The sequence below is a fragment of the Gymnodraco acuticeps genome, unplaced genomic scaffold, assembly GCF_902827175.1.
Source record: "Gymnodraco acuticeps unplaced genomic scaffold, fGymAcu1.1, whole genome shotgun sequence".
NCBI lineage: Eukaryota > Metazoa > Chordata > Actinopteri > Perciformes > Bathydraconidae > Gymnodraco > Gymnodraco acuticeps.
The window spans coordinates 978,863-1,005,460 of NW_022990999.1; the positions used below are offsets into that span (position 1 = coordinate 978,863).

At 41.1% G+C, this 26,598-nt stretch overlaps 1 protein-coding gene across 1 annotated transcript in view; it reads right to left on the reverse strand.

The window, feature by feature from the left end:
• Positions 1–11,467, reverse strand: part of LOC117559259 (solute carrier family 2, facilitated glucose transporter member 1-like) — a 36,057-nt gene extending 24,590 nt beyond the window's left edge. The window contains exons 1-4 of the mRNA XM_034235936.1: positions 11,452–11,467; positions 10,660–10,739; positions 7,423–7,583; positions 7,095–7,335 (exon numbers count right to left, since the gene is read on the reverse strand). Coding sequence (XP_034091827.1) covers positions 7,095–7,335; positions 7,423–7,583; positions 10,660–10,734 — 477 coding nt within the window. The 5' untranslated portion in view covers positions 10,735–10,739; positions 11,452–11,467. The remainder of the gene's footprint in view (positions 1–7,094; positions 7,336–7,422; positions 7,584–10,659; positions 10,740–11,451) is intronic.
• Positions 11,468–26,598: the final 15,131 nt, after the last annotated feature.

Sequence of the window (26,598 nt, forward strand, 5' to 3'; positions counted from 1 at the left end):
TCCATTTAGTTGTGATTTGCTTATTTAGGTGTCTTTCACATGAGTGGGAAAGTACTGAGTCCTTCTTTCTCACATAACACAATGATTTGTTTTAATTTACAACTAACTGTGTTTCTCTGTATTACTAGACGGCAGGGTCCGCAGTCTCAAGGACGCAGGTGTTTCAACGACTTTCAGACTCTTGCCATGAACATGTGACTGTAATGTTTGAAATCTTTTCTGCATATGAAGTATTCAAAGATAATCTCTTAATTGAGATGGTTGAGGGCTTTGTAAGTGAGGACCAGTATTTTGTAGTCGATGTGCTGTGAAACGGGAAGCCAGTGAAGTTCTTTGAGGACTGGGGTGATGTGGTGCCATGATCTGGTGTGTGTGAGGAGTCGGCGGCTGCATTTTGAACCAGTTGGAGACTTTTGAGGGAGGGTGAGCTGATGCCATAGCTGAGGTAGATCTGGGTGTCATCGGCATAGCAGTGGAAGTCCAAGTTGAAGTGGCGGAGTATCTGACCAAAGGGGAGGATGTAGATGATGAAGAGGAGGGGGCCGAGTACTGATCCTTGGGGAACGCTTTGGGTGACTGGGCCTGTGGCAGAGGAGTGGTTGGGGAGGGAGATGATCGGTTGGAGAGGTAGGACTGGAGCCACCTGAGTTCAGTACCTTCAATACTGATGTCCTTGAGTCAGGTTAGCAAGATGTTGTGGCTCACGGTATCGAAAGCTGCACTCAGGTCAAGGAGGATGAGGATATTGAGGGAACCGGTGTCAGCAGAGGTGAGGAGGTCAATAGGCGCATTCACACTGCAGTACTTTTCCCACAAAAGTTCATGAGAACTTAGTTCATGAGAACTCTTTAGTTCTCATGAACTAAGTACAGATTGCGTTCACACCGGAATAAGTTCCTGGGGAAGGATTAGGCAAATTAAGCCGCTGACTTCACTTCTTCTTCTTCTGCTTTGGGTTTACTGGCAGGCCGCCAATCAGACGTAGGGACCTTTTTCTCCCATGAAAGTCCCAGCTCTCTAGCAGGGACGGAAAAGGGGGTAAAAAAGGTTCTGATTAACTAATTTTAGTTCCGGCTCTTTTTGGTGTGAACGCGACATTTCGGAACTATATCGGAACTAAAGTGGGAAAAGTACTGCGGTGTGAACGCGGCTATTGAGGACTTTGATGAGTGCAGTTTCTGTGCTGTGGAGTTGTTTGGCGATGATGCGTTCGAGTGTTTTTTATATGAAAGGGAGGTTGGAGAGACCCATTTTCTCTTCTATGTATTTCAGAGCAGCCTCACTTTCTCCTGTAGTGTGCCCAATATTCTGTGTGGACACAGACTCTTATCTCTAAGGCATTTGCTGCAGCCTCTTCCAGTCCTCTGGGGGAATTATTGGACGCCCTTGTAGCTAACATCGCTGAAACTAGCACTGGAGTTGTACTTCTCAGTGACTTTAATATTCAGACAGGAGAATCATTTGACCATTACTTCTAATTATTCTCTCATGGTCTCCATCCCTACCTACTCATAACATTAGTAAAAACCTCCATCTCTATGTCTAATCTGCTCTAAGTCTAACCTCTCTGTAACCCAACTTCATATCTCTGATAACTTTTTCCTTTATCCTATCCCCCTAGTAACATGACATACCTATGTCTTCTAATTGAACGTATGTAGCCCCGCCCCTTTCCCCACTTCCGGTTTAAACGCTTATGTCCTTGTTCTTCCGGTTTAGCACTAGCAGCATTGTAAACAGTGAGTTTAATTTGAGATCATTTACACTTTACTAATGTTGCATTTCTATAATTTGAGGTTGGAGTAGCTGATAAGAATCCATGAAGCTTCTCATCAAGTTTTCTAATAAGATGATACGATAAGTCTACAAAAGTACTCGGCCGAGGTCCCCTCCTATTTCACTGATACACAGTCCACATAAAATGTAGTTCTCTGTCTCTCAGAATCACAGGAAGAAGTCCTGATCTCTTCATCACAACACATTTGATGGAGGGGTCAGGTTATATTGGCCCCAGGGCTGTCCCTGGCCATCTTGTGGACTTTAATAATGACTGGTTTTCAACCTTCCTTAGTTCTCAAACACTACACTACGACACCGCCCCTCCGCTCCCTTCACTGGTTGCCAGTAACTGCCTGAATCTTCTTCAAGACATTGGTACTGGCCTACCATGCTGTGAATGCAACAGGCTCTGATAATTACGAGACAGCATAAGTCTACAGATATTCCAGTGCATTTTCAAAACCATCCTGTTTCAACTGCACCTTGGCCAATAGCAAGAAGAAAAACCCTTCTCCCTCCTGTATGTAGCACTTAGAAAGGTTTGGCTAATATAATGCCAATGCAGTAGCCATTATAATGGTTTGGCTTTTAAAAAGCTCATGTACTTAGCTGCGAGGCACTTTAGAGTAAATCCTCAGATAAATGAGATGTGAAGAAATGTATCAGTGGCCTTATAACAGAGGCGCATTACTTCAACTATGGGGAATCTTCGAGAATAACTATTCTTATTGTTAACCACTCTACCTTGTGTGAAAAAGCGAGGTAACCATACTTTTCAGTATCAGGTTCCAACTTCTATGCTATCTAGGGCTGCCGTCTAGTAAATATCTAATCGACTAATAGTCATCAATTCAGGCGATTACCGTATTGTCTGGACTATAAGTCACGTTTTTTTTAGCTGTCTGGCTGGTCCTGCGACTTATACTCCAAAGCGACTTATATATTATATTTTGTCTGATTGTGTTCAAACTACGGCCAATAGATGGCACTGTATACAATCGTGACAACTGAAAACTGCTGTACCACCTAAGAAGAAAAAAGTCACGGCAACCGGGAGGATGCGTCACGTAACTTTCAAAGATGTTGTGGGATGACTCGACACAGCATGGGCTTCAATGACGATCGACACCATCCTGTCGGGATTCAGAAAGGTCTAATCCCAGCTGATTCCGATGGTGAGTCTGACGACAGCCTGTAGCAGTATGCTGCTTCATCTTCCACCGGAGTTGGCGGAATTGTTTAAAGGTCCCATGTCATGCTTTTCCGGTTATTACCCGTCCCCTTGTGTTATGAAGGTTTTTATGCATGTAAACGGTCTGCAAAGTCACAAACCCTCAAAGTACACCCTGTAGCGAGTAAAACTCTAACACAGAAAATACCTGTCTATGCTGCCCCAGAACGCCTCGTTGGAGATTTCTCTTTTTCCATTGTTTTCTTCCTGGGTACAGTGACGTGCCCATACCCAAATGGACCAATCCGTGGAGCTCCTCACACACACACTCTCTCAGCGGCGAAACTGTGACGTGCTTGGGGGGGGGTGCTAGTGGAGTCTCACAGCGGCGAAACTATGGCACGCTTACACTGTAGGTGTGCCGCGTTTGGGGGGGGGGGTTGCGTGTGCTAGTGGAGCCTCGCAGATGGGGGTGCTGCAGCCCCCTCAGCATCCCCCCTTCCCGCGTCCATTCGCAATGTCTCGCAGACCCCACGCAGCAAGCAGGAAATGAACCCAGCTCACACTGTCCGCTCCTCGCAGCAGCGAGCCGCGCAACGTCCCGCCAACACGGCACCCAGACCCCACGCAGCATTCTCATCTGTTTGTCCTTACTGGTGTCATTTTCTGGTTGCTAACGCCATTGTAACACATAATCACTGATGTTCCGCTGTAACGGTGGTAGACCATAGTGGTGGACTCATCAGAACAGAGTGGGCGAGCTGGGAGGGGAGGGGGGAGCAGGAGGTCCAACAAGCCGTTTAGGAAAGAGAGTGAATACACATACTATACAGAGATACATTTATGTATGCACCATGACATCAAGTCAAATGCCTAGTATGTGCGAACCTACCTGGCAATAAACCTGTTTCTGATTCAGAGATGCTGTATGAGAAACCAATGTGAGTTTGGAAAATTGCACAATATAAATCTATTCTAGTATACCTCAACAATGGAATTATGATCAGTAGAAATGGCCATCACATGGGACCTTTAACAGCGACACAGAGGATGAAGACTTCATTGGATACATGTGACTTATACACCGAAGCGACTTATATATGTATTTTTTCACTTAATGACACATTTTTTGATAAGAGCGACTTATAGTCCGGAAAATACGGTAGTCGACTGAATTGACGAAAATCTTTTTTTTATTTATATTTTTTTTTTCTCCCAAAATGGTTTTAGTTTCAAAGGCTGATAAAGAACGTTATTATAACAGCATGGTACGTTGTGCTTTACATAAAATATGAAATAAAACTGTAATAATGAACATTTGAAACATAAATTCACACTGTGAAGACCACTGAGACAATATGGGCTATATAAATAAACATTGATTGATTGATAAATTAAATGTTACACAGAGTAAGATCCTGAGTCACACCGCACCGCACAGACACAGCGGTCCGCCTGTCAGCAGTGTAAACAGCAGAAGCTACAGTAAGAATTCTTAATGTGTGTGGGAACAAGCAGCGAGCACACACACACACATACACAGAACATTTAGTTCTAGTTTAAGTGTAAATATTACAGTAATAGTGCACTTGTACTGTGTGGGGAATACCGCGAAAATAAACAATAGGTTTATCGATCTTTTTTTTATCGATAGTCATGAACTTTTTCTTGGGACAAAATAGACTCTCCATTAGTAAACGTTTACTCTGTGTAAAGACTGTGTGAGACTTTGTCATATCTATTTATATGTGTGTCTGTGATGTTATACTGAATGTAAAGTAACTGAAAATACCTGTGTGAGAGAGAGAGAGAGAGAGAGAGAGAGAGACTCCTGTCCCACCTCCCCAATTTTCTTTTTAGGTGTGCATTGTTATTTGTGCTTGAGCAACATTTCACTTGAACGTTATTTCAATTAACTTAGTTGTAATTATTGTCCTACTTTTTCATTTGTTTTACAGAGAGGTTTCACAGCTGCCTGGGCCTAGTGGCCCACAGGAGGTGTTTATCCAGGAGCCAGAACCTCCATCTGTGCCTGTCCCCAGGTCAAGATCTATCGTGGATCAAGAGCCTTCAACACTGCCATCACCATCAAGGATCAGCGGACCAGCATCACTACAGCTGCCACCTGTGCCTGTGCCATCTGTGCCTGCCACCAGGTCAAGATACACCTCTGAACAAAGGCTCTGCCACAGCCATCACCATCAACCCAGCCAGCAAGGAGGTCTCGTATAGCACCCGTACCTCCAACACAGCCACCAGCAGCCCATTTCCAATTTCTTGTATAAATAGTTGGTTGAAAAAAACATATTTATAATAAATTGTTGGTTTATAATATGTTTTGCATCACATGAACCTTTGTATGGAATATGAAGTCATGAATCAGTCCTGATGTATCTCAGTCCCTGCTGTAGTGAAAGAAGAGTGATAGACAACTATTTTACAAAAAATTCGAATTTACACATTTTCATTTTAGACATGAAGGACACATGTATATACAGTGTAATTCATATATTTAACTACTTTTGTGAACCAAAGACTTTGGTAAACCAAATCTAAAACACCCAAAAAATTGGATGACGAGTAAGGCAAGGCAAGGCAAGGCAATTTTATTTATATAGCACTTTTCAGCACGTTGCGTTTCAAAGTGCTTTACAGATTAAAAGCAAAATACATTTAAGAACAAATACAGCATAAATACATTATTAAAAAGGCATTTAAAAACAGGCATAATAAGCAAAGGTAATGAAATAAATAAAATAAATAAACACAGCAGGTACAGAATACATCACTAAAAAGGCATACTGTAGTGTGAGTATGGGCAGCTCAATTGCGTTTTTAGTCGGGATTTAAAAATAGGAATTGTTTCGGCGGACGTGCACGATTTGGCCAGTTTGTTCCAAATTGTTGGGGCATAATAACTAAAAGCTGCTTTTCCATGTTTAGTGGTTATTCTCGGAACAGAGAGCAGCCCCTACCCAGAAGACCTGAGACTCCTGGATGCTTCATAGTGATGGAGTAGGTCGTCTATATACCTCGGTCCTAAGCCATATAGTGATTTAAAAACTAGCAGTAGTATTTTAAAATCAATTCTTTGGTCGACTGGAAGCCAGTGTAATGATCTCAGAACCGGAGTGATGTGATCCACTTTTAGTGTCAGTGAGGACTCGAGCAGCAGCGTTCTGAATCAGCTGCAGCTTTCTGATAGATTTTTTAGTGAGACCTGTGAATACACTATTGCAGTAGTCGAGTCTACTGAAAATAAAAGCAAGGACACATTTTTCTAAATCCTGTTGTGACATTAGTTTTTTAATCCTTGATATATTCTTCAGGTGGTAGTATGCAGACCTAATAACTGTTGTATTGTGACTGTTAAAATTCAGGTCTGAGTCCATCACTACACCCAGATTTCTTGCTTTGTGAGTTACTTTGTAGTCTGCCAACTGAAGCTCTGCGATTACTTTTAATCGGTCCTTCTTTGCTCCAAAAACAATGATCTCAGTTTTTTGTTTGTTGAATTGGAGAAAGTTCTGAGTCAACCAGTTAGTGATGTGCTCAATGCACTTGCTCAGTGTTCTAATCGGAGAGCAGTCTCCCGGTGTAATTTAAAAATAAATCTGGGTGTCGCCTGCATAGATGTGATAGCTTAGATCGCTCTTTTGAATAATTTCAGCCAGAGGTAGCATATAAATATTAAAAAGCAAAGGTCCTAAGATGGAGCCTTGAGGAACCCCGCATGACATATTTATTAGGGTTGATTTGTAATTGCCTATTGAGACAAAGTTTGTTCTGTCCTTTAAGTAGGAGCTAAACCAGTTTAGAGCTGTTGCTGAATGAGTCCATTTGTGTTTTGAAGATTTCCAAAATCTGATGTAAAATTCTCAGCTTTAGAGCTAATTATCTCATCATATAGTGCTCTAAGATGAGTGACTTGCATTTCTAGCAAGACCAAAGACTGTCCTGAACATTTTGATATGTAACACATGGGGTGCCACATTATAACAAGTACATTTAAAAGGTGATTTAAGGAAACATCTACAAATTGAGAAATAATTTGAGGGTTAATAATGATACATTCACACTACATGGAGTCTCTTTATCTCGTTCTGAAGCTACTGAAGATGGGAAATGGAGTTAGAGATCTCACCTGTGCCATCAGTATGCCGATCACTACACCCAGTTGATGCATAGTTCCTAATGCTCCGCGGATAGATGTGGGTGAGATTTCCTCCACATATATGGGCACAAAGCCAGTTGATAGGCCAGAGTAGAGACCCACTATGAAGCGCCCAATGATGAGCATCTCATAGGAGGCAGCCAGCTTGGAGAAGCCCATAAACGCAGCGGCAATAAAGGCTAGCACATTGGCCATGAGCATGGAGTTCTTCCTTTAGAGATATAAGAGTATATATTATTTGTCTTTTTAAAAGTAAAGTGTGATTAATAATGTTTTTGGTCATAGGAAGGAGTCTTACCTGCCAAAGCGATTGACAAAAAGGCCGACTGAGAAGGAGCCGAACATTCCTCCCACAGAGAAGATGGCCACAGAGAGCGACCACAGAGCGGTGAGAGTGCTCTGAGGGATGGGCTCTGAAAACCTGCTGCTCCATGTTTCATTGTAGAAGCCCTGAATGATCTGAAGCACAGAACCACAAACAGGTCTCAATGTGTAAATAGACAGATTTCCACTACACTCCCGGCTGAAATCGATATTAGTGACTTTCCCTGTAGCACCATCATCAGGTAGCTATTTTATTTTTCAGAATGAAATATCTCTTTTGAAAGATTGTCGTGCCATGTCAGAGGATGAATCATACACACTTTGATGATGCTTTTACTTTTCCTCCAGCACCAACTACAGGTCAAATGTTTAACTTTCCAATAATTTGGTCAAGAAATAGATTCCAGTTAGTACTAACATAATACTGATTTGCTAATACTATCATAATACAACATTATATCTATGTCTGCTGACAAATACATGTCCTACCTTTAATAGTTCGATTTGCAAGAACAAGGAGGTCTTACTTTAGATCAGGGGTGTCAAACTCAAGGCCCGTGGGCCAAAACCGGCCCGCAACCTCATTTTATGTGGCCCGCAAGAGCTTGCAAAGAATATAATATACAATACAATTGGTGTAATTGTTGAATATTTGCTTTCAATTATTTGCCCTAGACGTCTGCTTTCAGAAGTAGTTATTTATGATGTTATTACCAGAACTGATAATAATCCAATGAAGAGCCAATAATATAATATAATACATTATTTAATATATATTATATATTTATATATGTATATTGATATAGTCTTAAAGTTACAACCGGCCCTTTGAGTGCAACCATAATTGTAATGTGGCCAGCGATGAAATTGAGTTTGACACCCCTGCTTTAGATGGATCCATAGCTGTTGCAACCACAGTAAGTCATGGAAGCTTTGATAAAACAGAAATAAGTCATAATAGCCGTACCAGCATATGATTATTTTTCAAAATAAATGTACCGGTAAGAAAAATAAAATGTGTTGGAGGAATGCCAATCCACTGTTAATTATGCTGGTCCACCCACCCACCCCTATGTTTGTGATTTTCACATTGGGTCATCACTTATTATTGTTTGAATTAACTAAAGGGGTCACATGAGTTTGGGCAGTAGTCCTGAAGCACAACAACCCTAATTTGCCTGGTAATCTGGTAAACTTGAGCTCCTTAATCCTAACCTCATTAACCTGCTCTCTGTCATTTCAGATATCTGTCAGAAACAGAAGCTTGTCAGCAGCCTTAGAGGTGTAGGTTAACATGTAAAATACTCAAATCCTGGCATCTGACATCTTCATCCTGCATACATAAATAAAGTTTCATTTAAGGGAGTCTATGTGGCTGCAGAATAATATACAGTATATATTATTTAAAATACTGGAGATAAGCTGTTTTTATTTACAGATAATCTTTCTTCACACTAGATCTGAAAATTACTTGAACATGAGACAATATCTTTTTGTATACAAATATTATTGTGGAATGCAATTTAATCATAATTTACTATTTGCTAGATTATAGTACCTACTATACGTTAAAGTAATAATCTTTTATTACTTGTATATGCTTGTGATTCAGTGAGTTGGTTTAGTTGTTGTTGTTGATTTTGTTGTCACCAGAGGCCTGTAAACGAAGCCCGTCCAACAGACCCTGGATATCTTTGTTATCTGGCTGAACCAACCCTAACAAACGAGATCTATGGCGCTGGTTATCAACTCTGTAAGTCAAACCGGGAGTTTCCCAGTTAGCAACATTTGACCAATCACAAACATAAAGGAACAGATTTACATTATCACTGCCTTATTTAGGACATGAGTAGATCTGAGTATAATTACATTTGTCTACTTAATGTTGTTTTATTTTTCTGCCTTTTACATGTTCAAGTACCCTTCTGTATACGTTTTCATATCTTAAAATCATTCACTGCATTGATCAAAGTATGTAAACTGTAGCAAAATAACACTTGGATGAATACAGTGTGCGGCACTGAGTGTGTGACTGAAGTGTTGCAGCAACATGCAGCTCAAGAAGCTGACACAGAGAAGTAAAAATATGATGTGAAATGATGTGTGTGAATGATAAGTGTGACATGTCCGCGTTGTAAACTTGCAGAATGTACACATTGCTCTGAATTACTTCTCAGGTTTCTTATGCTGTGGATCATTATTAACTATTCAAGTAAGATCCTTTTACGATATTTAAAGGTAACCTGTCAAGCAAAATGCACTTTTGTACGTCTTTTATACATGAATACGTGTCCCCGGTGTGTCAGGGAACTCACCAAGTGTCAGAAAACACAACCCTCTCTCTTTTCCTCCATACCCAAATCTCTAAAAACGGGGCTGCAACGGAGCTGATTATTATTTGAATTTGTCTGACGTCAGAAAAGGGGTGCTCCGCCTATATGGGCAACTCTCCACCTATCAGGGGAATGAGAGACCGCTCGAAAGCGCTGGAGACGCTGTAGTACATATGCCAGGCCTGTAGGTGGCGCTGTAGTCTGCCACAAAAGCAGAATCAGCCCTTGCAAAAACAGGGCTGGAATGAGCAAATAGAGCGAAATGAGGCATGGCTAAAATGCATGATCTGTTTGGTATTTTGAAAAAAGAACTTCACAGACATGTTTTATATAGGTATGGCCCTACAATATATGTTTCAAATATAGCATGATAGGTCCACTTTAAGTATTTGCTTACCGCAAATGTGTAGTCATATTGTTCTGGGGACAGTTTTTTTAATGCATACTTTTGCACAGCCGTCTTTCCTGAATATGGCAGTTTAACTGTTCCTTTATCCTGTAATATGACTTCATAGCCCTAAACTCCACACACAGAGTTCTGATTGGTCAGCAGGTGGTACTTTTCCCCCGAGTGGATTTCTTATATCAGGCAAGTAGGTGTTCAGTATTAGTAACCATGGCAATCTGCTCCAGTAAGAAGTGACCCAGCGTTGTAGGACTGAAGACCCAGAGTTAAGATAAGATAAGATGGACCTTTATTAATCCCTGTGGGGAAATTCAGGAGTTTAAGCAGCAACAGAGTGAGAGCGAAAATCAGGACAGTAATACAATTTAAGATACAATTAAGATAAAAGATAAAAACCCTGAAGTTACCACAATAACCCCAAAACATGCTTCTAGCACAGGCCACACTCCAGTTCACACAACAGAATACTCACATTCTGAGGAGCATTGATGACACCAGTGTTGTAGCCAAACTGGAGAGAGCCAATCACAGCTGTCCCCACAGCCATCAGCAGTCGGGGTGTCAACTGTTGTTAGGATGGAGAAACACAGATCAGCAAGTTTACTTTCCTACAGTGGAATTTCTAAAGTCACACTGTTCTTGGTCACTGATCTGGCTGTCCTTCATCCTAAAGTTGTTCAAAAATATTTCGATGTATTCCATTGGTGAAAACAGTAGGTAAGTGGGCTGGTTTTTCGGTTAAAAACCAGATGGCCACTGGGACAAGGACAAATCACCTCAGTTTGAATTTCGGCATAAAACTGAGATTTTTTGTCCATTTAAGCCCTTGAGTGTAAACCTGAACTTCAGTTTGCTTTTTGAAGGGGGTGGGTGGGACCGGAAACATTATAAATGTGACAACTGTGTCCTTATTTTAACTGGATTAACACAGCTTTTACTTCAGTATGTGTGACTACTGGTGCCATAGCACTGATGCCACAACAAAACTAATATAAATGATTTGTACATATATAACTGTATCCTGAGCTCACAGTTAGTGGTGTGAGATGAATGAACACATTACACATTACATTTACACTAGACAGACACAACCATTGAGATTAAACTAATTTACTTAAGAACAATTTGAGGTACTTCATTACGTAATTTTTAAAATCTTGTGATTCTTTATACTTTTACTTCACTACATATCAGTTCCTGTAAATTATATAACAAATATAGAATCACTAGTACGCACTGTTTCACATTTACATAAAATAATAATGAATGCATGTCACTTGTTGCTTGTTGTTCTTACTTTGACATGCTGAAACCATGTAATTTGGAGGCCATTGCCATGTTTAAAATGCAAATCTACAAGAGTAGAATCAAGATCCAAAAATAACAAACTGGATTCATAAAAGTCTGATCAGGAGTTGAAAAGGTTAGAAAGATATAAACAGATAGCATTTAATTTGTTTGTAAATAAATCAAGTGTATTTATTTGTGAAATATGTTTGTATATTTAAAGAGTCGTTTTATATTGCAAATTATTGTTTTTTAGTTCACAAATCTCTTTTGGATTTTAAGAAGTAGTTTAACATTCACAGATTTCACAATGACATCAGTGGATCAGTTCATACACATACTGTAGGCCTACTGATACAGATCTCCCTCTGTAAACCCTGGTGACGCAGCAGTTACCTGGCCGCTGCACTCCATCCCAGCTGCTCGGGTCACTCAAACTCCAGACTTCACTTCCACACTGTAAAACTCCGGAGCGCTGTTACTCAGGCAGGTCAGTAAATTCGGCTTTCTACAAAAACATGTGTGCAATATCATTTAGTCCGACATTGATGTAAACAACTTCCATTCACCTGCTGCACTAAGCAGCTTATGACGTCAGTCGCACTAAGTGGATCTTAATGGGCTGCCGTGAGGAGCGGAGTCACTATGCTCACACACAGCACGCAAAGCTGCGTAGTGTCCCAGTGCTCATACAGGAGGGAACCATACTTCAGTCTCAGATAAAGATCAAACGTTAAATTATTATTTCCTATGAATTAGTGAGCACATAAGTCACTAAGTGAACAACAACATTTTAAATGTGGACATTTGTGTAGAGAGAGAGAGAGAGAGAGAGAGAGAGAGAGAGAGAGAGAGAGAGAGAGAGAGAGAGAGAGAGAGAGAGAGAGAGAGAGAGAGAGAGAGAGAGAGAGAGAGAGAGAGAGAGAGAGAGAGAGAGAGAGAGAGAGAGAGAGAGAGAGAGAATCTCTAATCCTCTGTAGATATTTAAACCTTCACTCAAGAGTTATATCACTGAACAATAAAACATGTACAACAGTTGTACTAATACAAAAAAAAGTAAGATACATGCTAATGTCAGCATCCCATGAAGCATTTTGGAACTATGGTACAGTTCATTTTGTTGTTACTGTGTTAGTGCAATATTCAAACAGATCACTAGAGGGCGCATAACGCTTGTGAGGAACCTATAATTGAATAAGTGTGTGTGTCTACAGAAGGTCCAGTTGTGATCGACACGGTTCGCCACTGGTATAATTCCACACACCTTTTCTCCTTGTATTCTCATTCATGACTTTTTATTTAATGCATTTTAACAGCTGTAATCATTTTTAACGTGAAGCCGGAAGTAACGTCATGGAACCGACGGGGTTGTCCTTCAATAAAGCTTTTCAAAAATAAAACTGTACATTCATTTAATATTCAGCAATAACATTTGCCACATGCTAATGCTAACCGAAAATGAAGTATTTTCAGAATAAAACAGTTTTAAGTTTACAGTATGTTTAATCTAAATTACGCCATATAAACATTGATTTTCATTTCTTACAATATCAATGACTGCACTTCCTCCACAGCCACTCTGTCACAGCCAGAGATGGCAAAAGTACACACATCCTTTACTCAAGTAGAAGTACAGATAGGCCTACTCGTGTTTAAAAGTACTCTGGTAAAAGTTGAAGTACTCACTAAACTTTTTTACAGTAAAAGTTAAGAAGTATGGGCTTCGTGTGTACTTAAGTAAAAAAAGTACCCATAACTACCAACAGTTTTATAGGGTAACTGGCCCTCACTTTATATTAATAGAACATTAAAGATATTCTATTTTAAATGGTAATAATGACATTGCTAGCTAATGAATGTTTCAACAATGAACAACCACCATTTAGAACCAGTGATGCAAACACACGTATGGTGAAAAAAGAGAGAACTATTCGTAGCAGAAAAAAAACAGCGTAATATACCATCTGACAAAGGCCTGTGCTATAAGGCTTCAATTAACTGGCTGTTCTTTATAATATACTCAGATCAATAGGAGACAGAGATGTTAAGTTATAAATCAAGGGTTTTTATTATTATTTACAGCAGGGGTGGGGAACCGTTTTCCTTTCAATGTTTACAACATCCTCCGAGGGCTGTAACAATTATTGAACTCAACCTCTGCTTAAAAATACTAAAATCACAGCCCATTCATTTCGCCTTTCTTTCATGTTGTGCAAAGAAAAAGCAACCTCTTAATCCAGATATCTCACCATGACTCACGTATGCATGCACGTGCACAGTTGTGGCATGACCACCAAAACAGAAAGATATGGACACAAGATGTGTGCACATTTATTTAGTATCCTATGTGAACATGAAGATTTTTAAATATTGAAGTTAAAAGCATCAATCTGGTGCACTTTGAGAGTAAAATGAAGAGATCTATGGATACATCTCTCAACACCCATATGTAAGCAGATTTTTCTTTTTGGATATTTTACAAATCACTCCCCTTTTAAACGCTATTCTTGTTATTTTTAACAACTTTTTTGTTTCTGTCATTGTATTTTATACCTGTTTTTCATGTAGTCTCTAATGTCTCATTAATAACTATAATGATCATATCAAGGTGTGCCTTAACCTCACTGAGCTGAGGTTATTTGAGCCTCTCAGGAGAGAGCTCTCTTCCACCTGGTTGTAGAAAAGCTCTTTAAAATTAGCATAGCTAGCTAACCAGATGCTAATAACAACAGATCGCCACTGTGCTTACAACTAAAGACACAGCCACGCAAACACTGCGGCATGTGTACGGCTCCTTATGGGTACTGCAATATTTGAAGAGCTGGAGCGGCGTTCCGGTGCTCTTCGTCAGCACTGTCGACACTCCTTTCAGACGAGACATATACCACGTGAAGACACGTTATGCTCGTGTTGTGTTCACGGAACCTGTCCTTGGCCAGGAAAAACAGGCACTCGCTTGTTTAATTATTTTGCGGTCTAGATTTCTTCTTATTTTTTGAAGTGAGAAGTTGTCCGTCAGTCAGACTCTCCCCCCCCCCCCACCCCCCACCACCACCACCAAAAGGAAAACTCTTCGGTTCTCCACGAATTACACAAGTCACCCAAACAGTGGCGGATTTAGGATTGTAGGAGATCCGGGGCTTAGCCCAGGAGTTGTTGGGGGGGGGGGAAGATTTATTTTTAAATATTGAAGTTAATAGCATCAATCTGGTGCACTTTGAGAGCAACATTAACCCTACCTTAATAATACCTTAAAGCGGACAAAAGGCACTGGAGAACAATTATTCATTAACACCCTTTAATGAAGCAAACTAATTCCTTAATTCACTCAAATAGTCGTTTACTTATTTCGGTGAAAACGAATGTGCGTAGAGTTTTAAAGGATGCGGATAGTCTCACCTTGATTCTGGCGCATTGCTTATCGTTTTATAGATCTATTCTCATCCACCATCTTTGTTTGTGACGTAAAGAGTGTAAGACTCCAACCCAGTCTCACGGCATTTCGTGTTCACCAACACGATTTTTAATCTATTGATTCGTGTTCACCAACACGATTTGCCCCTTTTTTTCGTGTTGCACAGCACGATTTTAAAAGCGATGTATTTCTACTGGTAATGTGTTTCGTGCCTGCAGCACGTCTTTTTCTCCGGTCGGGAGACTACTTCTGTGTAGCTTCTGTGAAACTTCTGTGTAGCTATGAGAAGGAAGTGTCCCAGTGTACCCACAACACAGACCATCTGTATCCCAGTATTGACCGGTCACAGAATGGGAACAATAACATTATTGGCTAAGCCGCCTGTGTCCTTAAAGAAGGTAAACAGACATCGAGGTTTGTCCTGTATGTTACTAATTGGCGTCTTATGATAATTATTTCCACAACAGTCCTCTCTTTTTATCATTTATGATAACCTAAAAACATTAGTCTAATAATAATTTGGTCAATAATTAACTCAATAGGCGTCTCCAGATTCGAGTGTGGTCTCACCTTACATTAATTACATCACAAAGTAGAATAAGATTGAAACATTCAATCACAATGATTGATACAGCCAATCATAATAGGAAAAATCATCTCTCATCAGTGTTTGATCATCTTTTGTCAAAAGCATAATAATGAACACACATAAAACACAGGTGCACAATGGCTAAATATTTGTTTTTAAACTAATATATTTGATCATTTACCATTAGTAATTTCATTCATCAAACTATAAAATCAAAACCAGCTTGCCGCTTTAAAGATTTACTTCAAGGCAATCACTAGTCAAAAGCATTTTAAAACTCAGGATCGTAAGAGATCCAGCTAAAAATGTACAGTTAGAGTATAGAATTCACACTGGTGATTTGATCAATCTGTAATCTGCAAAAGTGCAGTGTCCTCAATTTTAGGATTACTTTTACGTTTACTTAAATACGCTTTAGTCAAGAGTAAGGCACTTAGTGAAATCAATACATTCATTTTAGTCAAGTACATTGTTCAAAATCTGAAAAGGAAAAGTTAGGCAAATATTCAAAGACTTTTGTAAAAACCTGGAAAGGAAGGATTAAACATTTTTAAACCTTGAATTATTACATTTGTAAATGCTACCACTGATCTGTACCAAATTAAGTCTATCAAGTATTCCTATTAGCCATACTTACCTGAGCTACTTATGGTACTTGGAAAGGATTCTTCTGTGTTTATCTAATGTTGAGAATATCAATTTCTTTAAATTATACTTCTCTAATTTGAGGATCAAATATGCTACATAATTGTTATATGAAATATTATAAATATTTGTTTTGGGCCAAAACTGAAATTAATCCAGTACTTGAAACATCTTTCTATGCATGGATAATGTTACATTAAAGAGTAGTGTTGTTAAGCCTGATTGCTGGATTCAAATCCACTAGAGTGCATGTACCTATCCAGAGGGGAGCCAGAACTTGATAGAGCTTGTCGCCGCACAACCAAACGTAATCTTGTGGCGAGCTAAACCCCACATCACTGGGCCAGGCCAGTTGTATTGCTCACGGTTGCATTGTCCCAGGTGAGCCGTCATCACGAGGTGGGAATGCTCCATGGGGTGTGTGTGTGTATTCCTTCGGTCGATGTTGTGACACGGACAGTCAGACTCCGCACACCGGTAACACAAACGAGGAACCAGAGGGCATATGGAACCGCTCAGCTGGCACTCGCTCGTGATACCTTGTGTGTAGTGTGTTTTGGTGTATGTAGTGCAAGTGTGGTGCAAGTTGGTGATTAGGACACATCACTTGTTGTCATCTACTTTTGTTGGTGACTAGGACCTTGCAGTGGCTGGCGTGGACCCACGTAGCTCTCTCTCTGACCCTTGGCCTTCAGAGCTGTCCTACTGTAGTTATTGGGTTAACACTTGATAGGGATGTTTTCCTGAGTGCAGACAACTCAAGGTAATGGATTAGCACATTATCATTTAAATACAAAATAGGATAGGCCCCTCAGAATTATTGGGAGCCTTCCTGAGACATGCACATGCATAAATGTAAGGTTTGTGTTAGTCATTTAACATGCAAGAATCATATACTCATCAGTCCAAAGTAGAGAAATGTTATTGTAATTTAAAGGTGAGCTAGTCCCTGTGGATATAACCCCTTCTCAATGATTCTAAATGTTATATTAATTCACCATTTACCGTTTGATAACATATTAGTTTATCAGAAATATTTTCCTCTTCCATAAAACAGGTTTGAGAAATAAATGTTCCAATATAAAATCAATTACTCAATATAATTGACTCTTCCCTCCCTTTCTTACATATGTCTCATATGAAATAATAACTTAGGAGTCTATTTAAGCATGGTGTAATCTATTACTCGAGAAGACTCAGTATCACCTGTGTGCAGCTTACAAAAAAACAAACAATTGTGAGAAACATATATTATGCAGGAAATGCATACCTTTGTTAAAAAAACAAAGCATATCTGATTTGGGAGGAAAAGCTTCAACCCCCTTAACATCTGAGTCACTACTGAAGGCTTAAAATGACGTTATCATTGGAAACAATAAAAGCTAATTGTTTTGATGTAGAATCTATCAATTGAATTGTTAGAGCAGAACAGAATGGTCGTATTGTAGCCTGAGTACCGTGCAGCCTTCAGTTTCACCAGGTGGAAACATTGTCCATATAATGTGAATACATGTAGAACTAGACATTAAGAGGCTCCTGACATTAGGCCTATTTTAAAAATAGTAGGGGCTTTTAACAGCTTGCCAACCTACAGGCATCCTCTGCATAGCAGTATGAATAGCCTTAAAAAAACAACCCACTCTGCGGTAACGAGAGTCATATTTCTGAACCAAATGCCCTAAGTTAAGCCGTTAGTCCCATCTGACTGACCCAAGGGTTGGTGCTGGTGTGACCGGGAGGCTTCCAGGTGTTCTTTCAGTTCATGGCTTGGTGGGGGGAGTGGCCCACGTGAGACAGTATTGTTCAGTTTGAGGAGCGGCATTGTCTCTGGAAGCAGGTAATGGTGTCCATTCTCAGACCAGACCATTAATGTCATTTCATGTAGATCAGCCATAGCATCTCTGTGACTGCACTCAGAACTGTGTCAGAACTGGGTGATTCTTAGTGAAGCCGTCCAAGGCCATAGACAGAATGGAACCACGTACCAACAAAAGGGACACAAGGTCATCAATGTCTCTCTTTACCATTGGCCTAATTGCACAACAAATTAGTGGGAAAAATGTGGAGCACTAATCCATCATGTGAAATGTTGAGTTAATCTAAATAATTCCTTATGGGTTGAAATCAAATTAACATTAGAACTAAAGTCAGTCATAATTGGACTTTACACGGATCCGAATCTAAGCAATACACCATTTCCCCAGCTCTGTAATGAAAAGGATAACAAGATTAGGTACTTTACAGGAGTGTTCCACACCCAAACATGCACACTTATCTTATTCTAGTAGAGATTAGAGGACAAGGTCTAATGTTGTGAACAAAATGATCAAATCAAAGTTATTTTGTTTATTATATGTTATGTACCTAATTTAATTTAATAATTAATCTTGAATTACTAATAACTTTAAAGAAGGCAACAATTTACAATTTGGATGAAGTGATTACTCATCCAAAGTGTGTGTGTGTGTGTGTGCTTATCTGCCCAAGGTTTCAAACATTTGGGACAGCACAGCAGTGAGAATGTTATGAGAACCAATCTGTTGTTTATACTAAACTCGAAGGAAGCTAGACTGGAACATTTTAAATAAATCAAAACACTTGCACATTAATTAAATACATTTGACATTTAGCTCGAGCTGGGTTCAATACTTTTCTTTATGGTATTTAAAATTGGGCTCGAGTAGAACCCCTGGGTTTGGCTTGCAACACAAAGTGATACTGATCTCTGTAGGACTTGGAAGTGTCATGATTCAAAGTGCCTGTGAAAGAGAGGCCCTTGGAAAACAACACCTATTTTGTAACTGTAATTACTTATTTTAAAGAAATTGCAACATTATACTTTTAAAGAATTGCTCAATTAATTTAACACATTTATTATGCACACAATAAAAACTTCAACAAATATATTGATCCTGGCTTAACCAGCTACCTTTACTCTGTTGTTCATAAGCTCGGTTTCAGAAAACTTGTCAGTAGTTTAACAACTATTTTAATGTTAGTATTGTCTATGGAGACCAATTGGTTGATACTAGAAATAATTTAAAGCAGTTTAATAAAGAGTGTTAAACAATTTTTAAAACTGTAATTGAACTTCAACTTATATTAATTACCTGATTCCAGTGGCCAGTTGGAACAGAATAATTAACACAGTTTCCATTTTGCTGCAACAGCGCAAAAGTTTTCAACAACAATTAGTATTATGTCTGAGTCTAGTTCTGTCTTATCTGCTTTGTTTCGGAATGTGTTCAATACATTACGTTTTTATTCATTATTACTATACAATACATAGATTAAGAATAAATGAAACAAATAATACAACATTGACCTAAAACCAGATTTTGCAACCCTGATCTCCTCAGGCAAGTCTCTGAGGGTCTCGGGGCGCAGGACGGGCATAGGGTTTATACAAGGTCACAAACATATCTTAACATACCAGCAATACCATCTAAGAATGGATTCTTAAAGCAATATAATCTTATTTTCTTCTTACACCTAGCGCTCACCCTGAACAGTGTGCTTCTTGTTTACATTTTCCCCTGCACTCAGAGGCAGGACATAAAAACACTTTTTATTTTTCTCAGGTCATTTACTTTTGGTGAGATAATTAAAGTTTAGTTCATTTTACCCTGTCTATGGACTGATTCATTATTGTTACAAAACATACACAAGACGGCGGGACAAACCAATATAGACCCCCATACAAACAATCAGACAAACAAAACATGAACTCTTAATAAACACCAGCGCGACAGCAAAGCTCTTCAGCTCAATTTAGTCCGGATTTTAGAGATCTTAGAGGGGGTGGGGAATTATCTCCAGTGCGGCGTCTTCTCACGCCTCACCCTTGCATACAAGTGATTTATCGGTGCCTGAAAGCCGTCCAAGAACGATAACTAGCTTATCCTCTTGCGACAACCACTAGGCTATTTGTTTCTAGTGGCGCTGTGCCCCCCCGATCGGAGCCCACAGACTTTTTCCCTGCCCTTTCTATCCAAACAACAGCTCAGTTGACTGTAGTCCGTACGACCAGCCTATATATACTTGCTATCGAGTTCACCTCAAGGTGAAACACAGTTTGCCTATGCTTGCTTGCCACTACACACCTCTGATCAATTAGCCTATAATTTTATGTATGCACTCCTGACCGCCACCTGCTCCAGAGAGCCGTAGCGCATCGGGTGATGCACGCACTTCGCGCTGGCCCGTCTAACCATGAGAAAAGCGGTCCTAAACAACGAGTGCTTTTAGACCGTCCCGTTTGAAGGACGGCGGTGCCGTGAGTTAAAGCCTAGACAAAAAACTGTGATTTTCTCCCTCTCAGCCTGCACTGCTCCAGCCCCACACACACGCGGGGAGGTTTTACACACACACGCAAGGCTGCAGCTGGAGCCGTGTTTTTACAGAGAGGTGATAGCAGCAAATATCTTTGGCTGCTTATTTTCAACTGCTGTGCTTAGCCACTACGACCCCCAAAATCCGGCGATTTGTTCAATACAAATCTTTTACATTGCTTTCAATTCACACAGAAGCTCCACTTCACTGATGCTCTTTCTTTAAGGTATCTCTAAACATGAGCTGTGTATGCCTGTATGGCACTTCCGTCCCGAGCAGCATACACAGAGGAAATAAGCCAGGACTGAGTCCCCAGACACTGATCTCCTGGGTTTATCATCCCCAAATGTTCATTAACCAAAAGGAAACGCAGCCGATCAGTTTCACAGGTAATTTTAGGATACCGTCAATCACAGATTCTGATAAGGCAATGTCCAAAGTAGATTTGAAAATCACACTTACCACAATCTGAAGATCTGTTGGCATCCTGCCGACAACGCCAATCTGTAGAGGAAACTTCTGTGTAGCTATGCAGTGGGAGTCACCGACTCAGGAAGGAGACACGGGAAGAGCAGTAGCTTTGTTGTCAAACACATGATGGTTTATTTGGAGTTAACGGCCGGAGGATTCACATCACAAGTCCAAGAGTCAGAGGTTCTGACTTCACGGTAGAGTTGCCACGTCAATTCTGGAGAGCCTCTCTCTTGCCAGCCCATCTAACTGGTTTCGCAGAGAGTAAACAACATATTTGAGGAGATAGCCTAAACAGTGTGGGAACACAGAGCTACTTGCCTCGGACACTTATGACCTCGAAGATTTTACCTTGGAGTCCACAAATACAGAGAAGGAAGTGTCCCAGTGTACCCACAACACAGACCATCTGTATCCCAGTATTGACCGGTCACAGAATGGGAACAATAACATTATTGGCTAAGCCGCCTGTGTCCTTAAAGAAGGTAAACAGACATCGAGGTTTGTCCTGTATGTTACTAATTGGCGTCTTATGATAATTATTTCCACAACAATGAATATTAAATGTTGTGAGGAAATCTTTCCACCAATAATTCCAATAAGTATTCCAAAATGTATTCACTTCAGGTTTACAAAAGTAACTGTAATCAGATTACTCGTTTTTCAAATGTAACGCGAGCTGAATACAGTTACTTGATTTTTGTATTCTGATTACGTAACGCCGTTACATGTAATCCGTTACAACCCAACCCTGTGTGTGTGTGTGTGTGGGGGGGGGGGGGGTTAGTGTCCATGACCATTTGAGGCAGGGGAGAAAGGTCAGAGGCAGGGTGGAGAGTTCAGGGGAGAGATGTAAGAGGGGGGGAGATAGGGAGGTAGGGAGGGGAGAGAGTTCAGCATCCTGACCGCCTGGTGGAGGAAGCTGTTCCCCAGCCTGACGGTGCCTGACGGTGCCCGAGCTGAGGCTGCAGAACCTTCTTCCTGAAGGCAGGAGGCTGAAGAGGCTGTTGGAGGGGTGGGTGGAGTCACCCACAATGCTGAGTGCTTTGCTGGTGTTGTATATGTCCTGTAGTGAGGGGAGCGAGGCACCGATGATCCTCTGGGCAGTGTTGACTATGCGCTGCAGGCTCTTGCGGTCGGCGGCGGTGCAGCTTCCGAACCACAGCGTGATACAGCTGCTGAGGATGCTCTCGGTGGCGCCTCGATAAAAGGACGATGGGGGGTGATGCTCCGGCTCGCTTGAGCTTCAGGATGAAGTACAGGCGCTGCTGGGCTTTCCTCGCTAGTGCGGTGGTGTTGATTTTCCAGGTGAGGTCATCAGTGATGGTCACCCCAAGGAATTTGGTGCTGGTCACCTGCTCCACAGCAGCACCGTTGATGGTCAGGGGGAGAGGGGGTCGACGGTGGGTTCTCCTGAAGTCAACAACTATCTCCTTTGTTTTCTCCAGGTTGAGGAAGAGGTTGTTGTTTTAGCACCACAGGGCCAGCTGGTTCACTTCCTTCCTGTAGTTAGTCTCATCGTTGTGGCTGATGAGACCCACCACAGTAGTGTCGTCTGCAAACTTCACGATGTGGTTGGTGCTGAAGATGGGTTTGCAGTCGTGGGTCAGCAGAGTGAAGAGAAGGGGGCTGAGCACACATCCTTGGGGGGCCCCCGTACTCAGTATGAGGGTGTTTGAGGTGTTATTGTTGACCCGTACAGCTTGTGGTCTCTCTGTGAGGAAGTCCAGCAACCAGTTACAGAGAGAGGGGCTGAGGCCCAGGTCTGTAAGTTTTTGTACAAGCTGCTGGGGGACGATGGTGTTGAATGCTGAGCTGAAGTCTATGAATAGCATTCTGACATATGGGTCCTTAGTCCTAGTGTCAGTCTTAGTGTCCAGGTGTGTGAGGGTTGGGTGGAGAGCAGAGGAGATTGCATCCTCTGTGGACCATTTAGCTCGGTAGGCAAACTGAAACGGGTCCAGCGATGGGGGGAGGGTGGATTTGATCTGCTTCATGACCAGCCTTTCGAAGCACTTCATGATGGTGGAAGTTAGTGCGACGGGGCGGTAGTCGTTGAAGCCGGATGGAGATGACTTATTTGGCAGTGGAATGATGGTGGTTTCCTTGAAGTACGAGGGAACAACAGCCTGGCTCAGGGAGCTGTTAAAAATATCTGTGAGGACAGCTCTTCCGCGCAGTCCTTCAGCACACGACCAGGAATGTTGTCAGGTCCTGCAGCCTTGCGGGGGTTAATCCTCAACAGTGTGCTCCTCACACTGGCTGGTGAAAGACGCAAAGCCTGGTCGTCGGTGGGGGGGGGTGGTTTTCTGCGCAGGTGTGTTGTTCTGTGCAAAGAAGCCGTTGAGGTTGTTGAGCAGGGAGGTATTACTGTCACAGGTCTGTGGCGGTGGTTTGTAGTCCGTTAGGGTCCTTATGCCCTGCCACATGCTCCGTGAGTCCCTGCTTTCCTTGAAATGTCCTGTAATTTTTCGGGTGAATTTTTGTTTTGCTTTCCTGATGCCACGGGTCAGGTCAGCCCTGGCTACTTTAAGCCCAGCTGGATCTCCAGCTCTGAAGGCCTTGAAGGCGATGTTGCGGACCTTCACCAGCGTGAGCACCTCCCCTGTCAGCCATGGCTTCTGGTTGGCCCGGATGGTGATGATTCTGTTTTGTGTCACATCGTCAATGCATTTGGTGATGTAGCCTGTGACTGTCTCTGTGTATTCTTGTATGTTGGTGTGATGGTTGCATGTGGCTGCCTGCTTGAACATGTCCCAGTCTGTAGTGTCAAAGCAGTATCTAAGTGCAGCTGTGCTGTCCTCTGACCACACCCGTACCTGTTTTGAAATTGGTTTGGTGGTTTTTACCCTGGGTCTGTAAGCTGGTTCCAACAGAACAGTGAGGTGATCAGAAAGGCCGATGTGGGGGAGGGGGGATGCCTTGTAAGAACCTTTGATGTTGGTATAGACCAGGTCTAATGTGTTTTTTCCAAGCGGCAAACTCTGGGGAAGAGCCGGGACGCCAATACGGAAGTGCCACACACTGCAGTTCATCTAGTGGCCAGTAGGAGCAGTCTGCAGAAGGGAGCAATTTCCATAGACCCCCATGTTAAAATGCCCAACTTTACAGCAGAAATAAACATGTTTACATCGTGGTTCAAAAAACCATATTCTCTGTATAGTTAGATCCCCCCTTCATGAATATGGATTGGCGGCGTTAATTTTTTCTCAACTCATCTGTTTAATTAATATCAAGCCTTAAATGTATGCATATATTAGGGCGAGGTCACATTGAGTGACAGCTCTGTCAAGTGACTGCTGCTGCTAGCTTCTTGTCTCTCTGCTAGCTGCTCCATGAAGCTACAGGGACTCTGCCTGGTCAGTTCATCCAGGGAACACAACTTGAAGCCGGCCGTGGTTGTTTGTTCTTCATGCTTATATATCGGACTATTGTGACTCGCTCTGCGGTTAAAACAGACGGTGCATGAATGCGGTTTTGCGGTAAGTGAAATTCGAGTACTTTATTTATGTGTTAATGATTTTAATCAGCTACGTAATGTTAAGGCTTGGGTTAGCGTGTAAGCGAGTGGTAGCTACATCGGTACTAACGATGCTAATAGTAGCCTCCAAGTTAAAATCATAGACTATATATATAAAGGTTAAAACGAAATAGACAAGTGTTAAGCGTTAAGTGGGACAACAAACGGCTTCTGTTTGAGGTTGATAAAATAAGGTTACATCCTTGCAACTTAGAGATATTTTATTATGTAGGTAGGAACTGTATGCATCGCTAAGGTTAATTTAAATTGGCTATGCTCAAGTATGTAGACAAGCTAACGTCGAAGTAGTGTATGTGAAATCAACCTCACAATAAGATGTGTGTATATTACAAATAATAATGTAATATTTCAAGATGATTAGGTTAGATATTACAATATGGTTGGTTGAGCTGGAGTTCATTAATGAGCTTACACGTTAACGTCACAGTCATCTGAAGAACGAACCCAAACCTTGTTGTTTTTATTAATTGCATTACCAAATTGGTATCAAATAAACAGTAAGCATTGGTAACACAACTTCCAAAGTTACAGTAAAATAAAAAGGACCCTGACTCGGACAATACACAATCCAACATGTTCAACAGAAGAGAATCAGTTATATTGTTTGTACACATGGTACTTTACATATATATATATATATATCTGTTTGTTTAAGGTGTCCAGGTGATGCAGACAGGCTGGACCAGAGAGTGAGAGACAGAACTGGACTCCTCACAGCCAGTGCCGGCCCTAGACATTTTGGTGCCCTAGGCGAGATTATGATTTGGTGCCCCCCCCCCCCTCCAAGCAATACACCATAGAATATATAAAGAATAAATGAAAGATCTCTACAAAAGACCAACTACAAAAACAGAAACTTATTGACATAGGTAATATACATAAAGGTTTCAAATGTATTCATTATTGTATGAACATGCTTTAATTGGGGGGTGGATGTCACATCCTCTAGGGGGGTCCGGGGGTACTTTTTAAAGTAAAATGCTTCAATCTGGTGCACTTTGAGCACACAATTACTAGAGACCTGATAGGAGGTACAACTCTAAAGCACCCATATGAAAAAGATCGGTTTACATTTTAATAACCAAATAAATATGTGAACATAACCAATAACCCACAGCCAATAACAAATAAATGTAACATGTTTATTTATTTTATCCTTATTAATATTGTAGTTATTAAATGAAAATCACTCATCAAACAAAAGTAGCTTCTCTTAAAACTTTAAGAAAATAAAGTGCAAACGTGGACACAAATATAGCCAACGGAGCTCTTACAACTGAGGTTATTGCAAATAAATTAAGATAATGAACAACATTACACACACTATAAATCAAATGAAACAGGCAATCAGAACAACAAGTCTCTGCTATGTTATTGTGTCCTTTAATTAGTCCACATCCTTAAAGTGAGACACGTCTGGACTTCCTTTCTGCAAATTCATTTATTGTATCGTCAAATGATATTTGCCCGAAACCTCACGATTTATGCTTATTAAAGCTAATCCATTGAGGCGTTCTTGAGCCATTGACGACCTCAGGTATGTTTTAATGAGCTTCAATTTGGAGAAGCTCCTCTCCCCAGCAGCAACTGTCACTGGAATAGTGACAGCGATCCTGAGGGCCACCCACATAATTGGATACACTTCGTTCATTTTCTTCTCCTGCAGGAAAGTCAGAAGTTCCAGGGTGGTCATGTTGGCTTTTGGCAAAGCTGGGAAATTCTGCATCTCCAATGCAAGTTCCCTCTTATCCAGGTCTGACTGTCCACCCCAGCTCAGGGTGTTGCTGAGTGTTTCACACTGCTTCGTCAGATCTTCCTTTGGCAGGTCAGGGAAGTTGAGTAGCACCCCAAACTTTTCCTCTACTTCACCTAAGGCCTTGAATCTCTCCTGCAGTGATGCAATGGAAACATCCACCACCATATTGAAAAAAGAAACTTCGAGTTTCTTTAGTGCATCACTCACTTGCTCTTCCGGGGACTCATAGGAGAACTGTCTCTTGGTTGTTCTCAGCCTCTTCTGCTTGAGAACAGCTTCCACATTCATTTGGCCACAGATGTCTTTTGGCAGATGCTTGGGCAGAAGCAAATCCATTGCTTCTGTAAATGACCAAAGAAACTTCTGTTTTTCTCA